The following is an 18,164-nucleotide window of genomic DNA, read 5'->3' on the forward strand; positions in this document are numbered from 1 at the left end:
TTTTCACAGGCAGGATGTCAAAAGCAACATGTTTGATTGGTGCACCAACAGGTAGGCAAGATGTCAAAGAGCACATGTTTGCTCAGTACCCCACGACTTTTGGCGAGCAAGGAAGTTTGTGTGCAGCTTTTGAAAAATTAGAAGCCATTCAGAACATACAAACTCACCCCCCTCCTTACCTTTTCTTATTTTTCTTCTTATTGGTTGGATGCAAATATTATGATATATAATGAATAGCATAAAAGCATAATAACTAAAGTATACACTCATTGCATCCTCGTGTTTAATATTTTTTGACAAACAGTGTGTAAAAATGTTAAATTAAATATTTAAAAATTTTATCTTATATAATTTTTAATTATTTGATATCTATAATTTCAATAATTCAAATTAAATATATTTTAAAATGAAACAGTTAATAATTTGATTGGGCTAGCTTAGCTTTCTATTCATCCATTTTTATATTTTAAAATGAAACAGCTAATAATTTGATTGGGCTAGCTTAGCTTTCTATTCATCCATTTTTACAGTTATCCATTGATCCAAATGGATAAATGAGTTAAGATTTTTATTTATTTGAGGAAGTTACTTATATTCTCAAATTGATTGTGCTATTTTCATATTGACTAGTATAATTTCACTGTAAAGTTAATCAATTAATGGGCTGAGATTGCAGTTTTCATGTACTCGGGGAAGTAGTTTGAGCAGTTTAATTGAAATTTTTTTATTAATTACTGCTGCATTCCCCCTTGAAAGGCTCTGATAATATTTCGATGCTGAAATTTAAAAATGTTGGATCAAATGTACATGTTTCGTTGAAATTATAACAATTTAATAATCCTACCGGTGTCTCTTTGCACCTTCTGGGGCAATTGCTAGTACTATTGTGACTCATATTTTGTAGACCCATTCACCTATTTAGTTCACTTGTGGACATTAATAAAATTTATCTTTCTTGTTTCTTTTTAAGTTTCTATACATTTACAGAATTATTACCCTCAATGAGGTTATAAGATGACGAAAAACATTAATTCCCTGAGCAATGACAAAATCCATCCATCTACTTTACAACTTCCCAGTTAACCAAGCCCCAAGGGTTCGCTCAACTGGTCAAATCAGTGCCTCGCCGATCGGGAGGTCACAAGGTCAATTCTCCCCAAAGCCCTTGGGGTTAGGCCTAGTTATTGGCCGAGGGGCTTGATTCCCTTCGGGGTTGATCAGCTCAGATATTTCCGTGGGCATAGCGGCCACCCAATGACCAGAGTGTCTGTGAACCACACCAAAAAAAAATCTTCCCAATGAACCAAGTCAAGGGTTAGATGACCCTCAACTAGGACTCAGGGGTTGAATTGTAACTTTTAGATCTGTTTTATGAAAATGGCAACAAATGACATATCAGTAAACAGTATGTGGCACAGAAACCATATCCTGCCATCTCAGGGCCAAATTTCTGTATGAAAGATAATCTCGAAAATGGAGACATTTTATACTGTTAAGTTCAGAAGGATAATAACCCAGATTTTGCGCAATTAATCCCCAGCAAGCAAAGAATAACGAGAATCGGGAAGGAGAGGTGAGTTCGTTATTAAATTGTTTAAAGTACAAATGTGCAGAAATTGCATGTGAAACCAACGGTTTTACAGAAGGTTTCAGCATGTTTCTATAGGAAAAACAAAGAATGTTGGATAGAGAATAAAATTGTGAAGAAAACGCCAAAAGAACACTTTAAAACAATTGTGTAAGTTGCCCTTGTATAGTTTTACACTGTGTAGAGATTGTCCCCACCTTTCAAGCCCTTGATTTTGCAACAATAAGCAATTAAGGCATGTTAAAATTGGCAACTAGGGCCAAATTCCACCTTAGGACAGCTCATATGATGGAGATGATTCTTATATGATGGAGATGATTATTGCATTGGATTCCTCTTTTCGAGAGGTCCAATTTTGATATAAAGATTATCTCATTCTGACAAGCAGAAATGGAATTTCTTCAACAAACATTAAAATAAATACTGCTACAGATATCACACCGTAATACAGAAACAAAAATATGCACACATTGACACAGTTATTTTGGACTAATGTCCCCGGAAAAACCCAATGTGGGAAAACCAGTGTAGCAAGGGAGGATTTTATTATTCAGCAATTTTCTTGTACAATAGGGTGCCAAACTGGCTTACCCACAAATAGACAAACTTCCAGCGCTTTTCTAAACCCAGCGTAGGCCCTACTGACCTCTACTACAGCCTGAAACCCTTTGCGCCAACCTGAAACCCTCTGCGTCAGCCTACTGAGGCTCTGCGCAACCTCTTCGAGCTTCTACGTCACTCCTGCAACCTCTGCGTGGATGACGCGGGCCCTTCTGGCTCTGCGCAGTCTCTGCTGCCTCTGCGTGGCTTCCTCTAGCTCTGCGTCTACCTCTTCTATGCTGATCTCCCGTCTCTCTATTCCGTACTTGCTGCCTCCTAACTGCTCTCTAGACCATTAGTTCAATTTCTCAGCAAACCCCACTCCAGAAATCGAATTGACTGCTCTCCCTCAGTGTGTTCTCCAGGTGCCCCTCAAGCCTCCTCTTATACTTTTCCTGTTGACATCTCAATGGCCGAGATTAAGTCCCTAATCAATGGCGAAGATTAGAACTGGCTTGATCCATGTCTTTTGGACCATTCTAACACAGATTCATATTACACACTAATATTTTATTTTCCCTAAGTTTAGACTTAGGGACTCCATTTAAAATATTAATTATTTTAATATCTCCTGATCTGTTTAGAATCTGCCCAAACCCTTTCTGGGTATTGGAGATCTTATGTGCCCCAACCTCTCCACCAAATTTCGTGGCTAGAGCACATCCGATGCTACCCTAAATCAACACTCCCTCTTAACGAGGATTGTGTTCTAGCAATACTCCTCACTGAGTATTACTCTGATCATCCGGCATTGGTACCTGTGCTGATGCTAGGCCTTCCTGCCCAACATCCCCTACACTATTGCCTCCTGTACTGCTCCCCATGACTCTGCTACTGCCACTGCTGCATCTGTACGACAACTCCCTCTCCATCCGTGCTGCTGCCGGTCCTTTCTCCAACACTACATCCGCACTGCAATTCCCTCTGCATCTGTGCTACTGTTGGTCCTTTCTCTCAACACTGCATCTGTACTGCAACTCCCTCTTCATTTGTGCTACTAACACACTACTTCTGAAAGGGGTTCTTTACCATCCCCATCTTTTCCCTAAAGTAGTCAAATTTTGACTTTCCAAGGGCCTTGGTGAGGATATCTGCCACTTGTTCCCTTGTAGGAGTGTAGCTCAATATGCTTCGACCTATCATGTAATACTTGATTCTCAGAGAGTTTGATGCAACTCTGATTATGACACATGATCCTAGTTGCCTCCATATTTCTTCTGAATAGGTTTACCACCAGTTTTCTAAGCCATATGGCCTCACACGAAGTTTTGCTTGCTGCCATATATTCTGCCTCAAACGAGCTCAGAGCCACGAACCTCTGTTTCCTACTGCACCAGGAGGTCATTCCTAATCCAATGTTGAAACAATACCCAAAGGTACTTTTCCGATCCACTGAACTTCCTGCCCAATCTGCATCAGTAAATCCACTCAACTTGATATGCTTCCCCTTGTTGTACAAGAGCCCATAATCAACTATTCCCTGTAAATACCTAAGAACGTGCTTGGCTGCTGCCTAGTGAGCCCTCTTTGGTTCCACCATGAACTAACTGAGGGTGTTGACAGCATAGCAAATATCTGGCCCGGTATTGACTAGATACATCAAGGACCCTATGAGCTGTCGGTATAGGGTGGGATCGACATCCTTGTCTTCTGATGCATCAATCTTCTTCCAGTTGGTGATCATTGGCGTAGCCATAGGTCTACAGTCTCCCATCCCGAATCTTTTCAGGATTTCTGTAGCATACCTTCCTTGCCCAAGGAAAATTTCTCCTTTTTGCTGCCAAACTTCCAACCCTAGGAAATAGTGCATTCATCCCAGATCCTTCATATCGAATTATGTGCCTAGATTGTTCTTGCAGTCTTCAATGAGTCTGGATGATCCTGTCAGGAAGAGATCATCCACATATAATACTAAGATAAGTGGCTCGCTCTCTACGACCAAATAGTAGAGATTCGGATCCACGTCACTCTTGACAAACCCCATCTTCTGCAAGTAGCCATCTATTCGACCATACCATGCTCTTGGTGCCTGCTTCAGCCCATACAAGGCTTTCTTCAGTCTGCATACATGAGACTTCTTCTCATGAGTTTCAAAGCCCTCTGGTTGTTCAATGTATACTTCTTCTTCTATTACCCCATTCAGAAATGTTGTCTTGACATCCATCTGATGGATCTCCCATCCCATCTGGGCTGCAAGAGATATCACGGTCCTAATAGATGTATACCTAGCTACCGGGGCGAAGGTTTCCTCATAATCAATCCCTTCCTTTTGAGCATAACCCTTAGCCACAAACCTAGCCTTGTATTTTTCAATACTCTCGTCCGCAGCATATTTGATCTTGTAAATACATCTCGAACCTACCACAGATCTGTCTTGAGGCCTTGACAACACCTCCCAGGCATCGTTTACCATTATGGAGTTATACTCCACCATCGCATCTAGCCAGACCTGATGCTGAGCTGCCTCCTTGAAGCTGATAGGCTCTCCATCCTGAGCTACTAACACCTAATACTTGCCTGGCTATTTTCGCTCCCTTTTACTGTTCCTTGGCTCTCCGATGAAGTTCTCTGCATCACGTAGAATCTGACAAAGTTCCCTGCTGGTTCTTCCTCTACCAACAAGTTCTTCTATTCGCTCATCTTCCTCATCCTAAGAATCTTCCTGTCCTGAGGAAGAATTCTTCACTTCCGTTGGTTGAAGAGGCATGACCAACGGATCCTCTTTCGACTACTCCTTGGAAGGAATTTTGCGAGATCTTCTAAAGCCTCTGTCCTCCATGAACTTTACATCTTGTCATACTACTACCTTCCTGCTCACTGGAAGATAGATCCTGTATGCCTTAGCGTTCTCGCTATATCCTGCCAGATACCCCTTTTCTGCAGTCTGATCCAGCGTCTTCCTCTTTTCTTCAGGTATGCAACAATATGCCAAACTCCCAAATATCCTGAAATGACTGACTTTAGGTGTCTTCCCAGTGAAGAATTTCTCTGGAGTAATCTTGCCCAATGCCCGATGAGGAGTCTTGTTCTGAACGTAGACAGTTGTGTTGCATGCTTCCGCCCGCAGGAATTTTGGCATGTCCTTATCATATAGCATGGCCCTAGCTGCCTCTACAATAGTCCTGTTTTTCCTTTCTGCCACCCCATTCTGCTCCAGATTGTAGGGAATTGTCCACTCCCTTCTGATGCCCTCCTTGGCACAATAATCGGTGAAGTCCTTATCGACATACTCTCCACCATTATCTGAGCGCAAGACTTTTATTTTCTTACTTGTTAGATTCTCCACTAGAGCCTTGAATTCCTTGAATCGACAGAAAACCTCATCCTTGGTTTTCAAAAAATAGATCCAAGTTTTCCTCGAGTGGTCATCAATGAAGGTAAGGAAATACTCGGCACCACTGAGAGCTTTGACAGACATAGGTCCGCAGATATCTGAGTGTATCAATCCTAGTACACTCTTGGCCCTGTGGTTGCTCCTAGGAAATGTCGCCTTGGCATACTTTCCTAGAGCGCATCCCCTGCATACATCATCTCGTTCCGTACTCAGATCCGGAACTCTTGTTACAGTGCTCCTAAGAATTCTCAAAGCTCCATGGTGCAAGTGACCCATCCTTCTGTGCCATAGTTCATTCAGGTCTTTGTCCCCATGACTGCCTATTAGTGCCATTGGAGATTCTAGTTGTAGTCTATACAACCGATTACTTTTGATCCCGATCTACACTTTCTTTTTCCAGCTTGGGTGTTTGACGTATACCTTTTCCTTGATGAAGTAGACGTCATAGCCCTTGCCTTGTAGTTATGACACGGAAAATAAGTTCATCCCCAATCCTGGTACATGCAGTACATTTGTGGCACAAAACCGCTCTCCCAATTCTGTCTGAAAAAACTATGGTACCCTTTCCTACTGGAGTACACTTTGCCTTGTTCCCCATGGTGATCTGAAAGTTCATCTTCTCTTCACGATATTTTGAGAAACACTCCCTGATTCTCGTCATATGCCACGAGGCTCCACTGTCTATATGCCATACTTCTGATGATGTAGCACTAGTCATGCACGCCATTTCTTCTTCCAACCTGGAAGCCAACATAGAGAAATCGAAATCTCTCTCTTGTGAAATCTTCTGAAAATCTACGAGAGTCCCCTGAGGTGGATGCCTCTGCATCATGGTCTCGACTCATAACTGATTTTCCCTTTCTATCTCTGATTACTTGCTCTGATACCATGTGAAAATTCTATCACTGCAGCAATTGATTTACTTATCCTACTTATTTCATCACAAGTTATTCATGAAATTACTTCAACAAACATTAAAATAAATACTGCTGCAAATATCACATTGTAATACAGAGACAAACATATGCACACATTGACACAGTTATTTTGGACTAATGTCCCTAGAAAAACACAATGTGGGAAAATTGGTGCAGCGAGGGAGGATTTTATTATTTAGCAATTTTCTAATACAACAGGGTGCCAAACTGGCTTACCCACAGATAGACAAATTTCTAGCAGTTCTTCTGATCCAGCGTAGGCCCTACTGACCTCTGCGTCAGCCTGAAACCCTCTGCATCAGCCTACTGAGGCTCTGCGCAGCCTCTCTAGCCTTCTGCGTCACTCCTACAGCCTCTGCGTGGATGACGCAGGCCCTTCTGGCTCTGCGTAATCTCTGCTGCCTCTACGTGGCTTCCTCTGGCTCTACTTCTGCCTCTGCGTGGCTTCCTCTAGCTCTACTTCTGCCTCTGCACTGATCCCCCGTCTCTCTGTTCCGTACTTGCTGCCTCCTAACTACTCTCCAGACCACTGGTTCAATTTCTCAGCAAACCCCACTCCAGAAATTGAACTGACTAGTCTCCCTCAGTGTGTTCTCCAAGTGCCCTTCAAGCCTCCTCTTATACTTTTCCTGTTGACATCTCAACGGCGAAGATTAAGCCCCTAATCAACATTTAAGATTAGCTCTGGCTTGATCCATGTCTTTTGGACCATTCTAACACAGATTTATATTAATACACATTAACATTTTATTTTCCCTAAGTTTAGACTTAGGGACTCCATTAAAAATATTAATTATTTTAATATCTCCTGATCTGTTTAGAATCTGCCCAAACCCTTTCTGGGTATTGGAGATCTTATGTGCCCCAATCTCTCCACCAAATTTCGTGGCTAGAGCACATCCGATGCTACCCTAAATCAACATAAGTATGGAAAAGGGAAATATGGGACACATTATTTCAATCATGGATTCCCAAGTAGTACCCCTTTCTAAATCGATAGGCCATTAGGGTGGTCCTGCAAGAATAGGATAGAAAATTAAGCCCCCATCTAAGGTGAGGGAACAAGACTACAGCTAAGACCCTTCTCTCTTCCAAGTCACCCCACAATTCATGCCAAATTCCCAAAATACAAACAAGCATAAGCACTCATATACAAAATGAATATAGTACCTTTTGACCAAAAGCCCACCTTCCAACATGCAATCTTGACAAATGGGCGAGGGGGCATATGATTGATGCAGGGGGCGGAGATATGAATGGCACATCACATCGGCTATAAGGTGGCTCTCAAAGTTTGTTGGCTGGAAGAGATGAATAGGAGAAAATTTCCTCCTAGGGGTCACCCACTTTTGGTCGGTAACACGGTTCTCTAAAAGGTTTCCCAAAACAATTTCACATATCATAAAGGAGCAAGATTTCAAGATAGATTTAGCAATTATATCACGACAAAATTAGAAACCATACTACATAAATTCAATATGCAAAATATAGAAGATATGTGGTAATCTTACAAAATTTCCGAAGAGAAACACTTCAATCAATCCTAGGAAACCATCTCCAAGAGAAACTTGCACTGCAAAAAATCACATTTCGCCCAAGTAGAAACAAGAAGACTAATTGGCACTCTTTAGAGAGAACAGAGTGATGAGCGAGTGATTATCAAAAATGAAATAAGGCTACCTTTATTTATATGAGGTATAACAAGACCTTATTCATAATTTTACAAGCAAAGCCCCGAAACAAGTTTGCTCAAGTGTTCAAAAAGTGCGAGGTCACAAGCCAACCTCAATATAGCTCAAAAACATAACAATAAATGTCAAAACAACCCATTATGACGTTCTCCATTATGACGTCATCCTCCATGAATGCTCAATACACCACAAGCAAGTGACAAAAGGATCACGAGTGCCCCATACTCCAAGGAAAGATCAAAATACATGGGTATACCTCCAAAACCATGATGTCATCCCAATTGCACCCTATGTCACCCTTCTAGGGGCAAAAGGAATTATGTGGCACCATCGTACTCAAGCGTTCGACTCCAAAGGCGATGTGCAAGCTCTTCCATATCACCTCATGGATAACCAACCATCATCTGGGCTTCAGAACAAGCAACGCACATCAAATAGTGTCAAGGCCAGCCTAGGGGTGTCTTGGGTCCATCTAGGCATGTCATCAATAAATTTAGTGTACAACCTTATAGGTTCAGTGTTTCAACATCTGGGATACTCATGAGTGAAGTACCATGGGGAAGCATCTCATATCCCAACACTCGTCTCTGGAAGGCAAGGGGCAGCGCTACCTCATCAAGGTCAAAACTGCTCTGGATGGAGTAAAATGGCCTCTTAAATGTTGCAGAAAAGGAGCAAGCTCATCTCTCAAAGGGTCCTTGTTATTATACTAATACCACTGGACAAAAACCTCTCAAGATCAAGTGAAGTCAATAATCATTAGAAACAATAGCCATTAGAGCATTATAGTGGACGATATCTAATGTTAGGGGCACAAGAATACTCCACACAAAACTCACCTTCAAATGCCTAATTAGATCAGGACATGTAACAAGTTACCTCACTTATATTTGGGATAATTATGTCAATAAACCTATTAGGTGTTTCCAGTCTCCAAAGGGAGTGACATGTCCCAAGTTAGCCCATCAATCCATAGGTATGTGTGATAGTGATGGTTGGGAAGTGGGAAAGACTTCAAGGTAGGTGCCATAGCCATGTGACGAGTTAATGGGGGTCCAACATCCTAAGTGCATAGATGCAGGAAGGAGAAATCGTTTTGGCATGGCATGAGTTACTATTTTCCTCGACCTGCTCTGTCCACCCCTCTGGTGTGCCTTCTACTTCTTTATGATTTATCTTTATTAGGTGGATAGCTTAGGAGCCTAAGATTGATTTTTGAATTTTTCCAATACTCCTTTAAGATAAGGCAATTTATTGCTCATTGGGGTTGGGTCTTTCAAGAGCTCCTTCCTTTGGATAAAGCATTAAATTCTTAAGGAACTAGGCGATGGCTAATGAGGAGAGTAGAGATCGTGTTACGCTTTTGCCTATGCGCTAAATAATGTTCCAGCCATCTTTTGCATTTTACATTTTTCTTTCATTGCGGCTTTCTATGCTTTTATCTTTCTTTTAGATACATCAACCCCCTTGACTCAATTTTTGGGCCCAAATTCAAATATGTGGATGAAGGGTGTCAAACCCAATGACCAACGACCACCAACCAGAAGATGGAGATGGATAAGAGGGCAAGATGGAAAGTGATAAGTATGCATTACCTTGGACACACTACATCAATCAATTCTTCCCTAGTAGTGCCCTTCGTAAAAACCCCAAGGCCCCAGAGGAGGTCCTCCTAGACTAGAGTCAAAGACTAATCTCCCAGGTGAAGTAGGGGAACAAGAATATAATCAAGATCGGTCAATTATCTAGTTTTCCCTGTGATCTATATTAGTATGCTCGTAACATTAAATGAAAGAACATGATTGTGAAAATGATTAAAGTACCTACCGATGGATGACCAACTTTCCTTCAAGAATGAATGCCTGATGGGAGAGAAATCTGACTAGATCAATAGGTGTAGGATCCTAGCATCATGATATGTGCCAATCATATAGGGCAGCTGGCTGGCTGGCTGGCTGTCCAAAAAGGAGAAAAAAATTCTCCTAGGCATTACCCTCTTTTTGGTGGATAACAAGTAGCAAACAAGATGCCCAAAAGGAATAGATTTCTAGCAAAATGCACAGGATTCTGGGTAGAGCTGAAACTTCAGATAAGAAAGATAAGTCCACTAGGCCAATATGAATTGGTATGAATTAGGATCAGACTGTTGAGAAATCTAGGGTAATGAGATCGGATCTTTATTATATTGATTTCTCTTTTCTTTTGATAGATGCTTGTGATTTCTTAATTAAGTTCTTCTTCTTCTTCTTATAGTTATTATTTCTTTGTTCATCAAACAGCTATCAAAACCATAAAAACAAGGAGACACCAAATGTAGGCACTCAGCTAGGGCAAAACCCCTATGGAGGGGAAAACCCAGTCAAGAACTCTTCCTTCAGTAGATTCAAATCAAGATGAGATAACCAAGACCATTGACTTTACCCCTCCATCCATCAAACTAACCAAATAGGGTTACAGTCCTTTTTGTTCTGCAATAGTAGCCTTCATCCTCGACCTGCAACATTAGCCTTCGTTCTGCAATGGCAACTTCAACCTGCAACATTAGCCTCCGTTCTGTAGCATACCTCGACCTGCAACTGTAGGTAACTTTGGTCCTGTAACTTAGTTGTAGGTAACTTTGGTCATGTAACTTCATTGTTCTATAATCCATCCGAACATCCTCCAATTGGGATGAGTTTACATGGGTATTTATAGTTGTTTCTGTCTATAATTGAGTCGACATGAATAGTTGATAAGCCGACTTGTAGATAGGGTCAATTTAAGAGCTTTTGAGGCCGACTTGAGTTGTTGATGGATGGAGGGTTCATCATGACCAAAATAAATGATCCCAAGAAGGGTTTACATAATAAATTTGACTCAAAAATTCCTAGGGCACTCAATGGGTGCTTTGACCTACAGACCATTGACCCAAGCATGAAACCCATGCTTTAATAAGTCAAATTAATGATAATAATAATAAATTATTTTAACAAATAGATTACATCATGACTCAAGTACAATTATGAAGACCAACACTAATTACATTCTTCAACACAGACAACTAAAGATTGAGCACATTTTGGGCAGTCAAGGAACTACTCTACCAATAACTTGATGCAGAAAACTAGATATCCAGCACCTAGAGGATGCATCACGGATCAGTTTGTTTGCTAAAAGGAATATCAAACAGAGAAAGACCTCATTCTCCAACCAAATTTTTTATGCTCCATGGACATCAACATATTTTCTTCTTTTGTAAACAGGAGAATTGTGCCATTTTTAATATAGAGTGATCTAAATGTCCAACCATGGTATCACTCTCCAAATTGTGACTCCTATTAGTTAAGACATAGAAAAGTGGAATAAACAGGCAAAGAGGCATATTCACTTCTTGCAAATGTCGCCTCTGAATCTTCTTTTCATTCTAACCATCTTGCTGGGGAAACAGGAACTTATGACAAAAGAATTTAGACACCATTCTTAATAAGTACCTTGTATTTTTCTGTAAACTACTAGAAATAGAGTGGTAAACAATATGCAATTAATCAAATCGTTACAAAACGAGAACGTCACAAAGTTTAGAAGTTATGTAAAGAATGTAATTAACAATTAGACTTGATATAAAAACACCTGATTAAAATGACCCCAAGTATTGCAAAAAATGAGATAGAGATGAGAAATATCCATATCTACAAGAATCACATACCACCCCATTTTTCAGGATCCAGTATCCATGCACAATACTCTTTATTTGGCTTTCCCAAGAATGCTTCATTATAATGTGCAGTATCACTTCCAACTGCTGTGACAATTACCTATAATTGACAGCTAGATTAGTACAGCTCATGAAGGGACAAGTCATGAAGTCATATGCAATACACAATTAGGTTGCACAAAGACATGACAATCTAACAACAATGTAACTTTGTAGCAACAAAACTGTAGCTTGTTGTACTTTAAAATGTAAAATACACAATGTATTGTAAATAATATTTTTTATTAATAAGATGAATGTAAAAGGATGATTGAATGTTACAATGAGGGCCCGCTTATATACCTAGGCAGGTGCCCTTTCAATGAATGGTCATGTCCTTTAGAAACATGCCTCTTCATTAACTAATCATTAATTAACTATAATTATGATTACTATTTATTCATTTATATTTATTTTATTTTATATAAATTATATTCGTAACAAACTTCAATAACAACCCATTCAAATTTAATAGCAAAAATCATTAACCTTTAATAGTCATAACCTACTCGTGAAGATACCTTAAACAAAAGAAATAAATATCACACTCACTCGGTTGAGCTACTCCATATCGATTCTCCAGCAAACTTGTTATAAGTTGGAACAATAATATATAATAAGTATTAACAAAAATTCTGATATCACTAGAGTTTCATATTTATCTAGGTTAGGTTTTTGAGGCACGAATAGTGTTAAGCTTAGCCTGTCTACTTTAATTTATAAGTTGGAATAGAATGGGGTGAATCACGTGTGACAACTCCCAAGGAATTCATTATATCTAACTGTAAACCTTTACCATGTATCCTTTTATGAGACATCATCTTTTGACTGCATGACCAATTTATGGGCTTATGATCTCTGTGTCAAATTCTACATTAATTGTTGCAAGTCCAAAAAGAGTTGGATGCTTTGAGTTCATTCTGTGATAAGTTATAACCAGTCTCCAGGTCATCCTTGCAAAGACAAAGATTACAGCTTTCAACATTTCGAAGAAGGGAGCCATCTAATGCTATCCTCACCTCTAAAGTCCACAGGATGTAGAAATGATCACATCCTATACTTAGCTCAGAGAAATATACTCTGGCCATCTTCTAGCCTAATCCCAACCACAAAATCCAGATTGAGTAGAGGATATTCAGTGTTGAAAACTTTGGAGAGATAAAATGCTTCAAGTTTCAACTTCAGCGTGTTGTGCCCACAACAAGCCCCCTAAGTTTTAAGCAAAACTTGGGGCCCCACCTTAACTTTTACTGATCTAGATATGCTTCTTTAATTTTATACATTGACATCGATTCCTTATTGCATGGTTGTGTTACATTGTTAAATTAAATAGTCATTTTGGTTACGCTACTTGCTTTTGACTTTCTTGAGTATTCTTCCTATTTCAGCCTTCATTTCTTCCCTTCATTGAGTTTCTTTACCTAATTTTCTTGTCTACTCAAACTCTCATAGACCTCAATTTCCAAATTGAGCCTGATCTTCATATCAGGCCTCCTTTAACTTTTGGCTGCTTTGTCATCTTTCCAATTTAGATATTGGCCTGATTTTCGAATTGGGTTTTAATTCATCTTTTTTTTGTTCGAGCTTCTAATTCTTCTCTTTTGGTTTCATTTTCTTTATTGCCTCAAATCTTCATCGCCCCGATTGGTAAACCATTCCTAATGGCCAAATCAGAGACTTCTTACACTAACTTTAGTGTGAAGGGGTCCCAATTTTGGAATCAGCCCCCAATCCCTAAATCGAACCCCTCATACATTTTTTTCTTCCATTTTGTTCAACTTTGTTCCCTTTTGATTTGATTGGATATATATTCTTTCCTTTGAACTTTTCTTCCTTATTTCAAAAATTGGAACCTTTATAGGTCCCAGTTTCTCAATCAAACCCAATCTTGAAATTGGTCTTCCTTTTCACTAAGATACTGTTGGTTTCACCCGATTTGGGAATCAACCCTGATTCCCATGTCAGACCCTACCATTACAATTCATACTATATGGATTGTATGGACTCTTGCCCTTGTTCGATTTGCTTCGCTTGTCACTAAAGAACTTTAACTCTTGCCTAATTCAATGATTGGTCCTAATTTCTCAATTGGCTTCCTTTCTTGCAAGGATCTTCATTTGCACATGCGAAACCATTTTAAGTATTCAACAGTGAGTGAGCTTTTCATGCACAAAGTTAATCTCACATAGTCCCGATTTTGAAATCATTTCCAATTTCTAAATTGGACCCTCACCAAGCAAATTCATACCCCAATTGCTAGCTAAAACCCCAGTCTTCGAATGGGACCTGCTTTTACTATAATAGTGATAAGGGATCCCAATTTTCTTCACTGGCCCTGATTTACAAACTATTCTCCCATCATGTCAAACTGTTCGCACAAGTAAAAATTTAATAAAGTCAATTTGTCATATCTTAAGTGTGTAAGAGATTTGTACTTGTATGTATGCCTTCAAACATGACTTACTGATGCCATATTCTTAAATCATCACTCTTCGAACTTGAGTGACAAAAAAACCCCAGAGAATGATTTGTAATGACAAATGACACAATTTTGGTTTGATGAGTAATTATCGTGATCTGACAATTTATCCTTATTAAGTAACACTCAAAGCAACAGACCTCCAAATTTCAGTTTGAACATTTAGGGGAATATGACATTGCACGCAAGCCTCATTCTCCAAGTTCAAACCTCTGTTAGGAATTTGCATTCAAGACTGAAGAATGCATCCTGGTTAATTCAACATGCAACTCAAATCAAGGTCGATATCCTATAAAAACCCACAAACTTATCTCATTCAAAAGGTTTAAAGGAAATTTAGTAGTTTTAAACCAATTTAATTGTCTAAGTTAATTTTTTATGCTCTTTTGGTTTTGCTAATGTTTTGTAGGAACCTGTATCTGACCACCAAGAGAAACAGGAAAAGGAAGAGAAGCCCTTAGGGAAGATTAATTGTCGGTCAATAGCAAGTGATTGTCATACTAGCAGATCCTAAGGAGATAACACCCATCAATGTGGAAAATGTTCAAAGCATAATATAAAAAGTAGAGTGCAAAGCAGAACATATAGCTGGAGGAGAAAAAAGAACACTGGAAAATTATAAAGCCAACTATCAAATTCCTTAATTCATTGAATATGCTTTCAAAGTGCAAAATGAATTGAACATAGTGCAGAGAGAATTCTACAAGAAATCACAACATCTACAGACTCTTGGGTTGGACATAGCAAAAGTCAAGGAACATGTCCAAGTATGGGAGCTAAAGTATCAACAAGCTGACCTACATTTTGACAAGGTGAAACATTGGTAGGTTGCACCAGCAGAAGTTCCCCCTAAAGTTCCTATTCACGGGTTTTACATTAAATGGAGTTTGACCTCGAACAATGGAAGTACAGATCTCATGGGTTCTTCAACGAATTGCTTAGGAGGTGAAGAGCTCTGCTAAGATACGGCAGCTCATAGAAAAGATAGCAAAGGACTGCCACCTCCCATCTTTTGGACCCAGTAGTAAACTCTTTCCTCGAGCATAAGTGTCAAAAGAGATGGAGGGTTGTATTCCTCTCCCTGATATTGATGAATTAGCTGCCCACAAGTTCATTGAGGCTCTAGCTAGGCACATAACATTAATTAAGACCATACTGTCAAACATTGAGAAACATGAGAAAAGGATATAAGCCAAAGTATCACATCGTAAAAAGTTTCTCTTCAGCTGCATACCTTTATTTGCTCAGTTTTTGAGGCATGGATGACCTTTGTGAGAAAGTTTAGAAAGGAAAGACAATAAGCTTCATCCAGTCAGATGGACGGTCATCTTATAGAAGGAAGTTCAAACAGCCCAAATGGTAAGGGTAACAGCAAAGTGGAATGTCAAAGGGAATAAAATCCCTCCTAGAGGAATAAAACTATCAAGTGATAGAGATAACCAATAGGCAAGCGGGGGAAATGAACAGTCACACGTGTCTCAAGTTCATACATTCCCCCCTTTCTTCCTTTTATATAAATAAAAAGGATTCAAATTGTAAAGGGCTTTTTGCTTGTGCATCTTGTAGGGTTTTCTATGAAATGTTAATAAATGAGAAGTCACTACTGACCAAGCTTTTTGGAGACAAACTTAAGTTTTGAAATGTGTGGTTTGTGGTGTTAGTTTTTGTAGCATCGGATGTGTTCTAGCCATGAGATTTTGTGGAGAGGTTAGAATACAGGTGAGATCTCCAAAACCCAGAAATCGTTTCTGGAAATTCTGCCTAGAAATGACTTAATTCAATGTTCCACCAAGGTTCCGGGACGAGGGGGCGAGGGAGAGAGGATACGCAGGAGTGGCCTATGCAACAGCTCCCCACCAATTTTTAGGAAACATGGGGGGACGTCAAGGTCTTAAAAACTTATAAATATAAAATATAATTTATAAATTGAGTCCACTATGACAATTGGGTTTGAATTGAAAAGTTGCAAAGCATGATCATTGATATGAATATCATTATCTAATATCATATAAATTTAAAATTCTAATTTATAATCATACATCATACATTATGATTAAAGTTTAAACCATATTGATGTTCCACTTCCTACTATGAACATTGAATATTGAACAGTGAATATTGACATAAAATTATAAAAGTCAAGTCTGATACATCATACATCAAGAGTCAAAATTTTATAGAATTATAAAAGACTAAAGTCAAGTTTGATACTCAAGAGTCAAAATTTTATAGAGTCAGAATAACATAACAACATCAACATATCAAAAGATAAACAAGCATAATTTTGCTCAAGCCTCAAGGTAATGCCCTGCTAGTCTCTGCATCCAGCTGCTGCATGAATAAATCAGGATCAACCATATCACCATCTGAATCTGAATCACTAGCATTCTCAAACATGCTAAGTGGCACACCAACCAACCCCATCTGTCTCTCATCAAGTCTCTCCTCCATATCTACCTATGCATCATCCTCTGGATCAACATATCATCATGTTGTTGATCCCTTCAAATACTCAGGTGTCTTCCTATCTATGCTCAAGACGTAGGGCACTGTGCACAGCAACTAACTTCTCCGCTCTTTTAGAGGTAAGCTTGTTCCTCTTGATAGACTGGATGAAGCTATATGTGGACCAATTCCTCTCTGTTGCGAAGGAACAAGGAACGTCTTGTGAATGGAGTGAGGGGCCAGGGCGAATAATGAATTAAATTTATAAAAAAACGAATTGAAACCCTAAAGTATTAAAACTAATGTTAAATTTTAATTATAAACAAAAGTTTATTTTAAAAAATCGGGCACCTCGACCCCCCACATCCCCCCTCGACCCCCCACGACCCCTCACAACCCCCTTTTCGGAAGCGACCCCTCATCACAAGGAAACGACCCCCTGGCACGTCCCCCTGCGTACCTTGTCTTTTGGGAGCGTGGGGAAACGACCCTTTCTAGTCCCCGGAGCGCGGGGGAGCTAGGAAACTAAACCCCTATGGGGGGGGGCAAGTCCCCGTGGAACACTGACTTAATTAGATAATTAGCCAGTTTTTAAATGTTTCTTAAATCTAAACTTAGGGAATATGGTTAATTAATCATAATTAATTAAATCAAGATGTGAATGTTCTAGAAACTCACACGGATCGATTTCAAGTTAATCCTAGCCATCGATTAAGATCTAATCTTAGTCGTTGGAGTCTCAATAGAAGATTATAAGAAGAAGTCGATGGGCACTTAGAGAATATACTTGAGAAGTTCAATTTCATGAGTAGATCGATTTCCAAAGTAACAGCAGTCAGTTGCCAGAGAGAGAACTAGTGAGATCGAAGCAGTGAGTGAGGGGCACAGACAGTGATCTAAAGGAAAGATTTTCCAGATCCGGGGAGGCAGGAGCAAGTGAGCTGAATTATCTCAGAGAGGCAGCACTAAGGGGCAGCGCAGTAGCTTCAATCAGGCAATTCGATTTAGAAAGAAGAAAAATCGTTCTCAGCTTTAGAGGCCAGGAAGGAGTCCCAAAGAGCTGGAGAGACGATTTTCTGAGCATCCAGAGGCAGAACAACTTCATCAGAGCCCAGTATGAAGCAAGTCATCCAATCAGCTACGCAATGCAGTGCAGAGGCTGATGCGGTGCTCCAGGAGGCCGAGTTTTTGATAGGGAAAGTCCAGCCAAAGATTGCATGTGGGAGAAGGGTAATTCACTTCAGTATTTTGTTCAAATTTTCTTGCTATTTGGATAGCTAGTTGGGCATCCATAGATGCACCAGGATGCAGAAGGGGGAACGCATAGACCCCTACCTCACCAAGATTCAGAAAATC

At 39.7% G+C, this 18,164-nt stretch overlaps 1 protein-coding gene across 2 annotated transcripts in view; it reads right to left on the bottom strand.

The window, feature by feature from the left end:
- The window catches only part of LOC149184581 (OVARIAN TUMOR DOMAIN-containing deubiquitinating enzyme 2-like), a 96,350-nt gene that overhangs the window by 6,805 nt on the left and 71,381 nt on the right, over positions 1 to 18,164 (bottom strand). Inside the window, exon 3 of one of the 2 annotated variants that reach the window (XM_089417617.1) lies at positions 11,837 to 11,945. The exons of the other annotated variant lie outside the window; for it this stretch is intronic. Within the exon in view, the coding sequence (XP_089273743.1) occupies positions 11,837 to 11,945 (109 nt within the window). The remainder of the gene's footprint in view (positions 1 to 11,836; positions 11,946 to 18,164) is intronic. 2 annotated transcript variants of the gene reach the window in all.

The sequence above is a fragment of the Pinus tabuliformis genome, chromosome 3_2 (assembly GCF_031772625.1).
Source record: "Pinus tabuliformis cultivar Carrire ecotype Pingquan chromosome 3_2, CPIR1, whole genome shotgun sequence".
Taxonomy (NCBI): Eukaryota; Viridiplantae; Streptophyta; class Pinopsida; order Pinales; family Pinaceae; genus Pinus; species Pinus tabuliformis.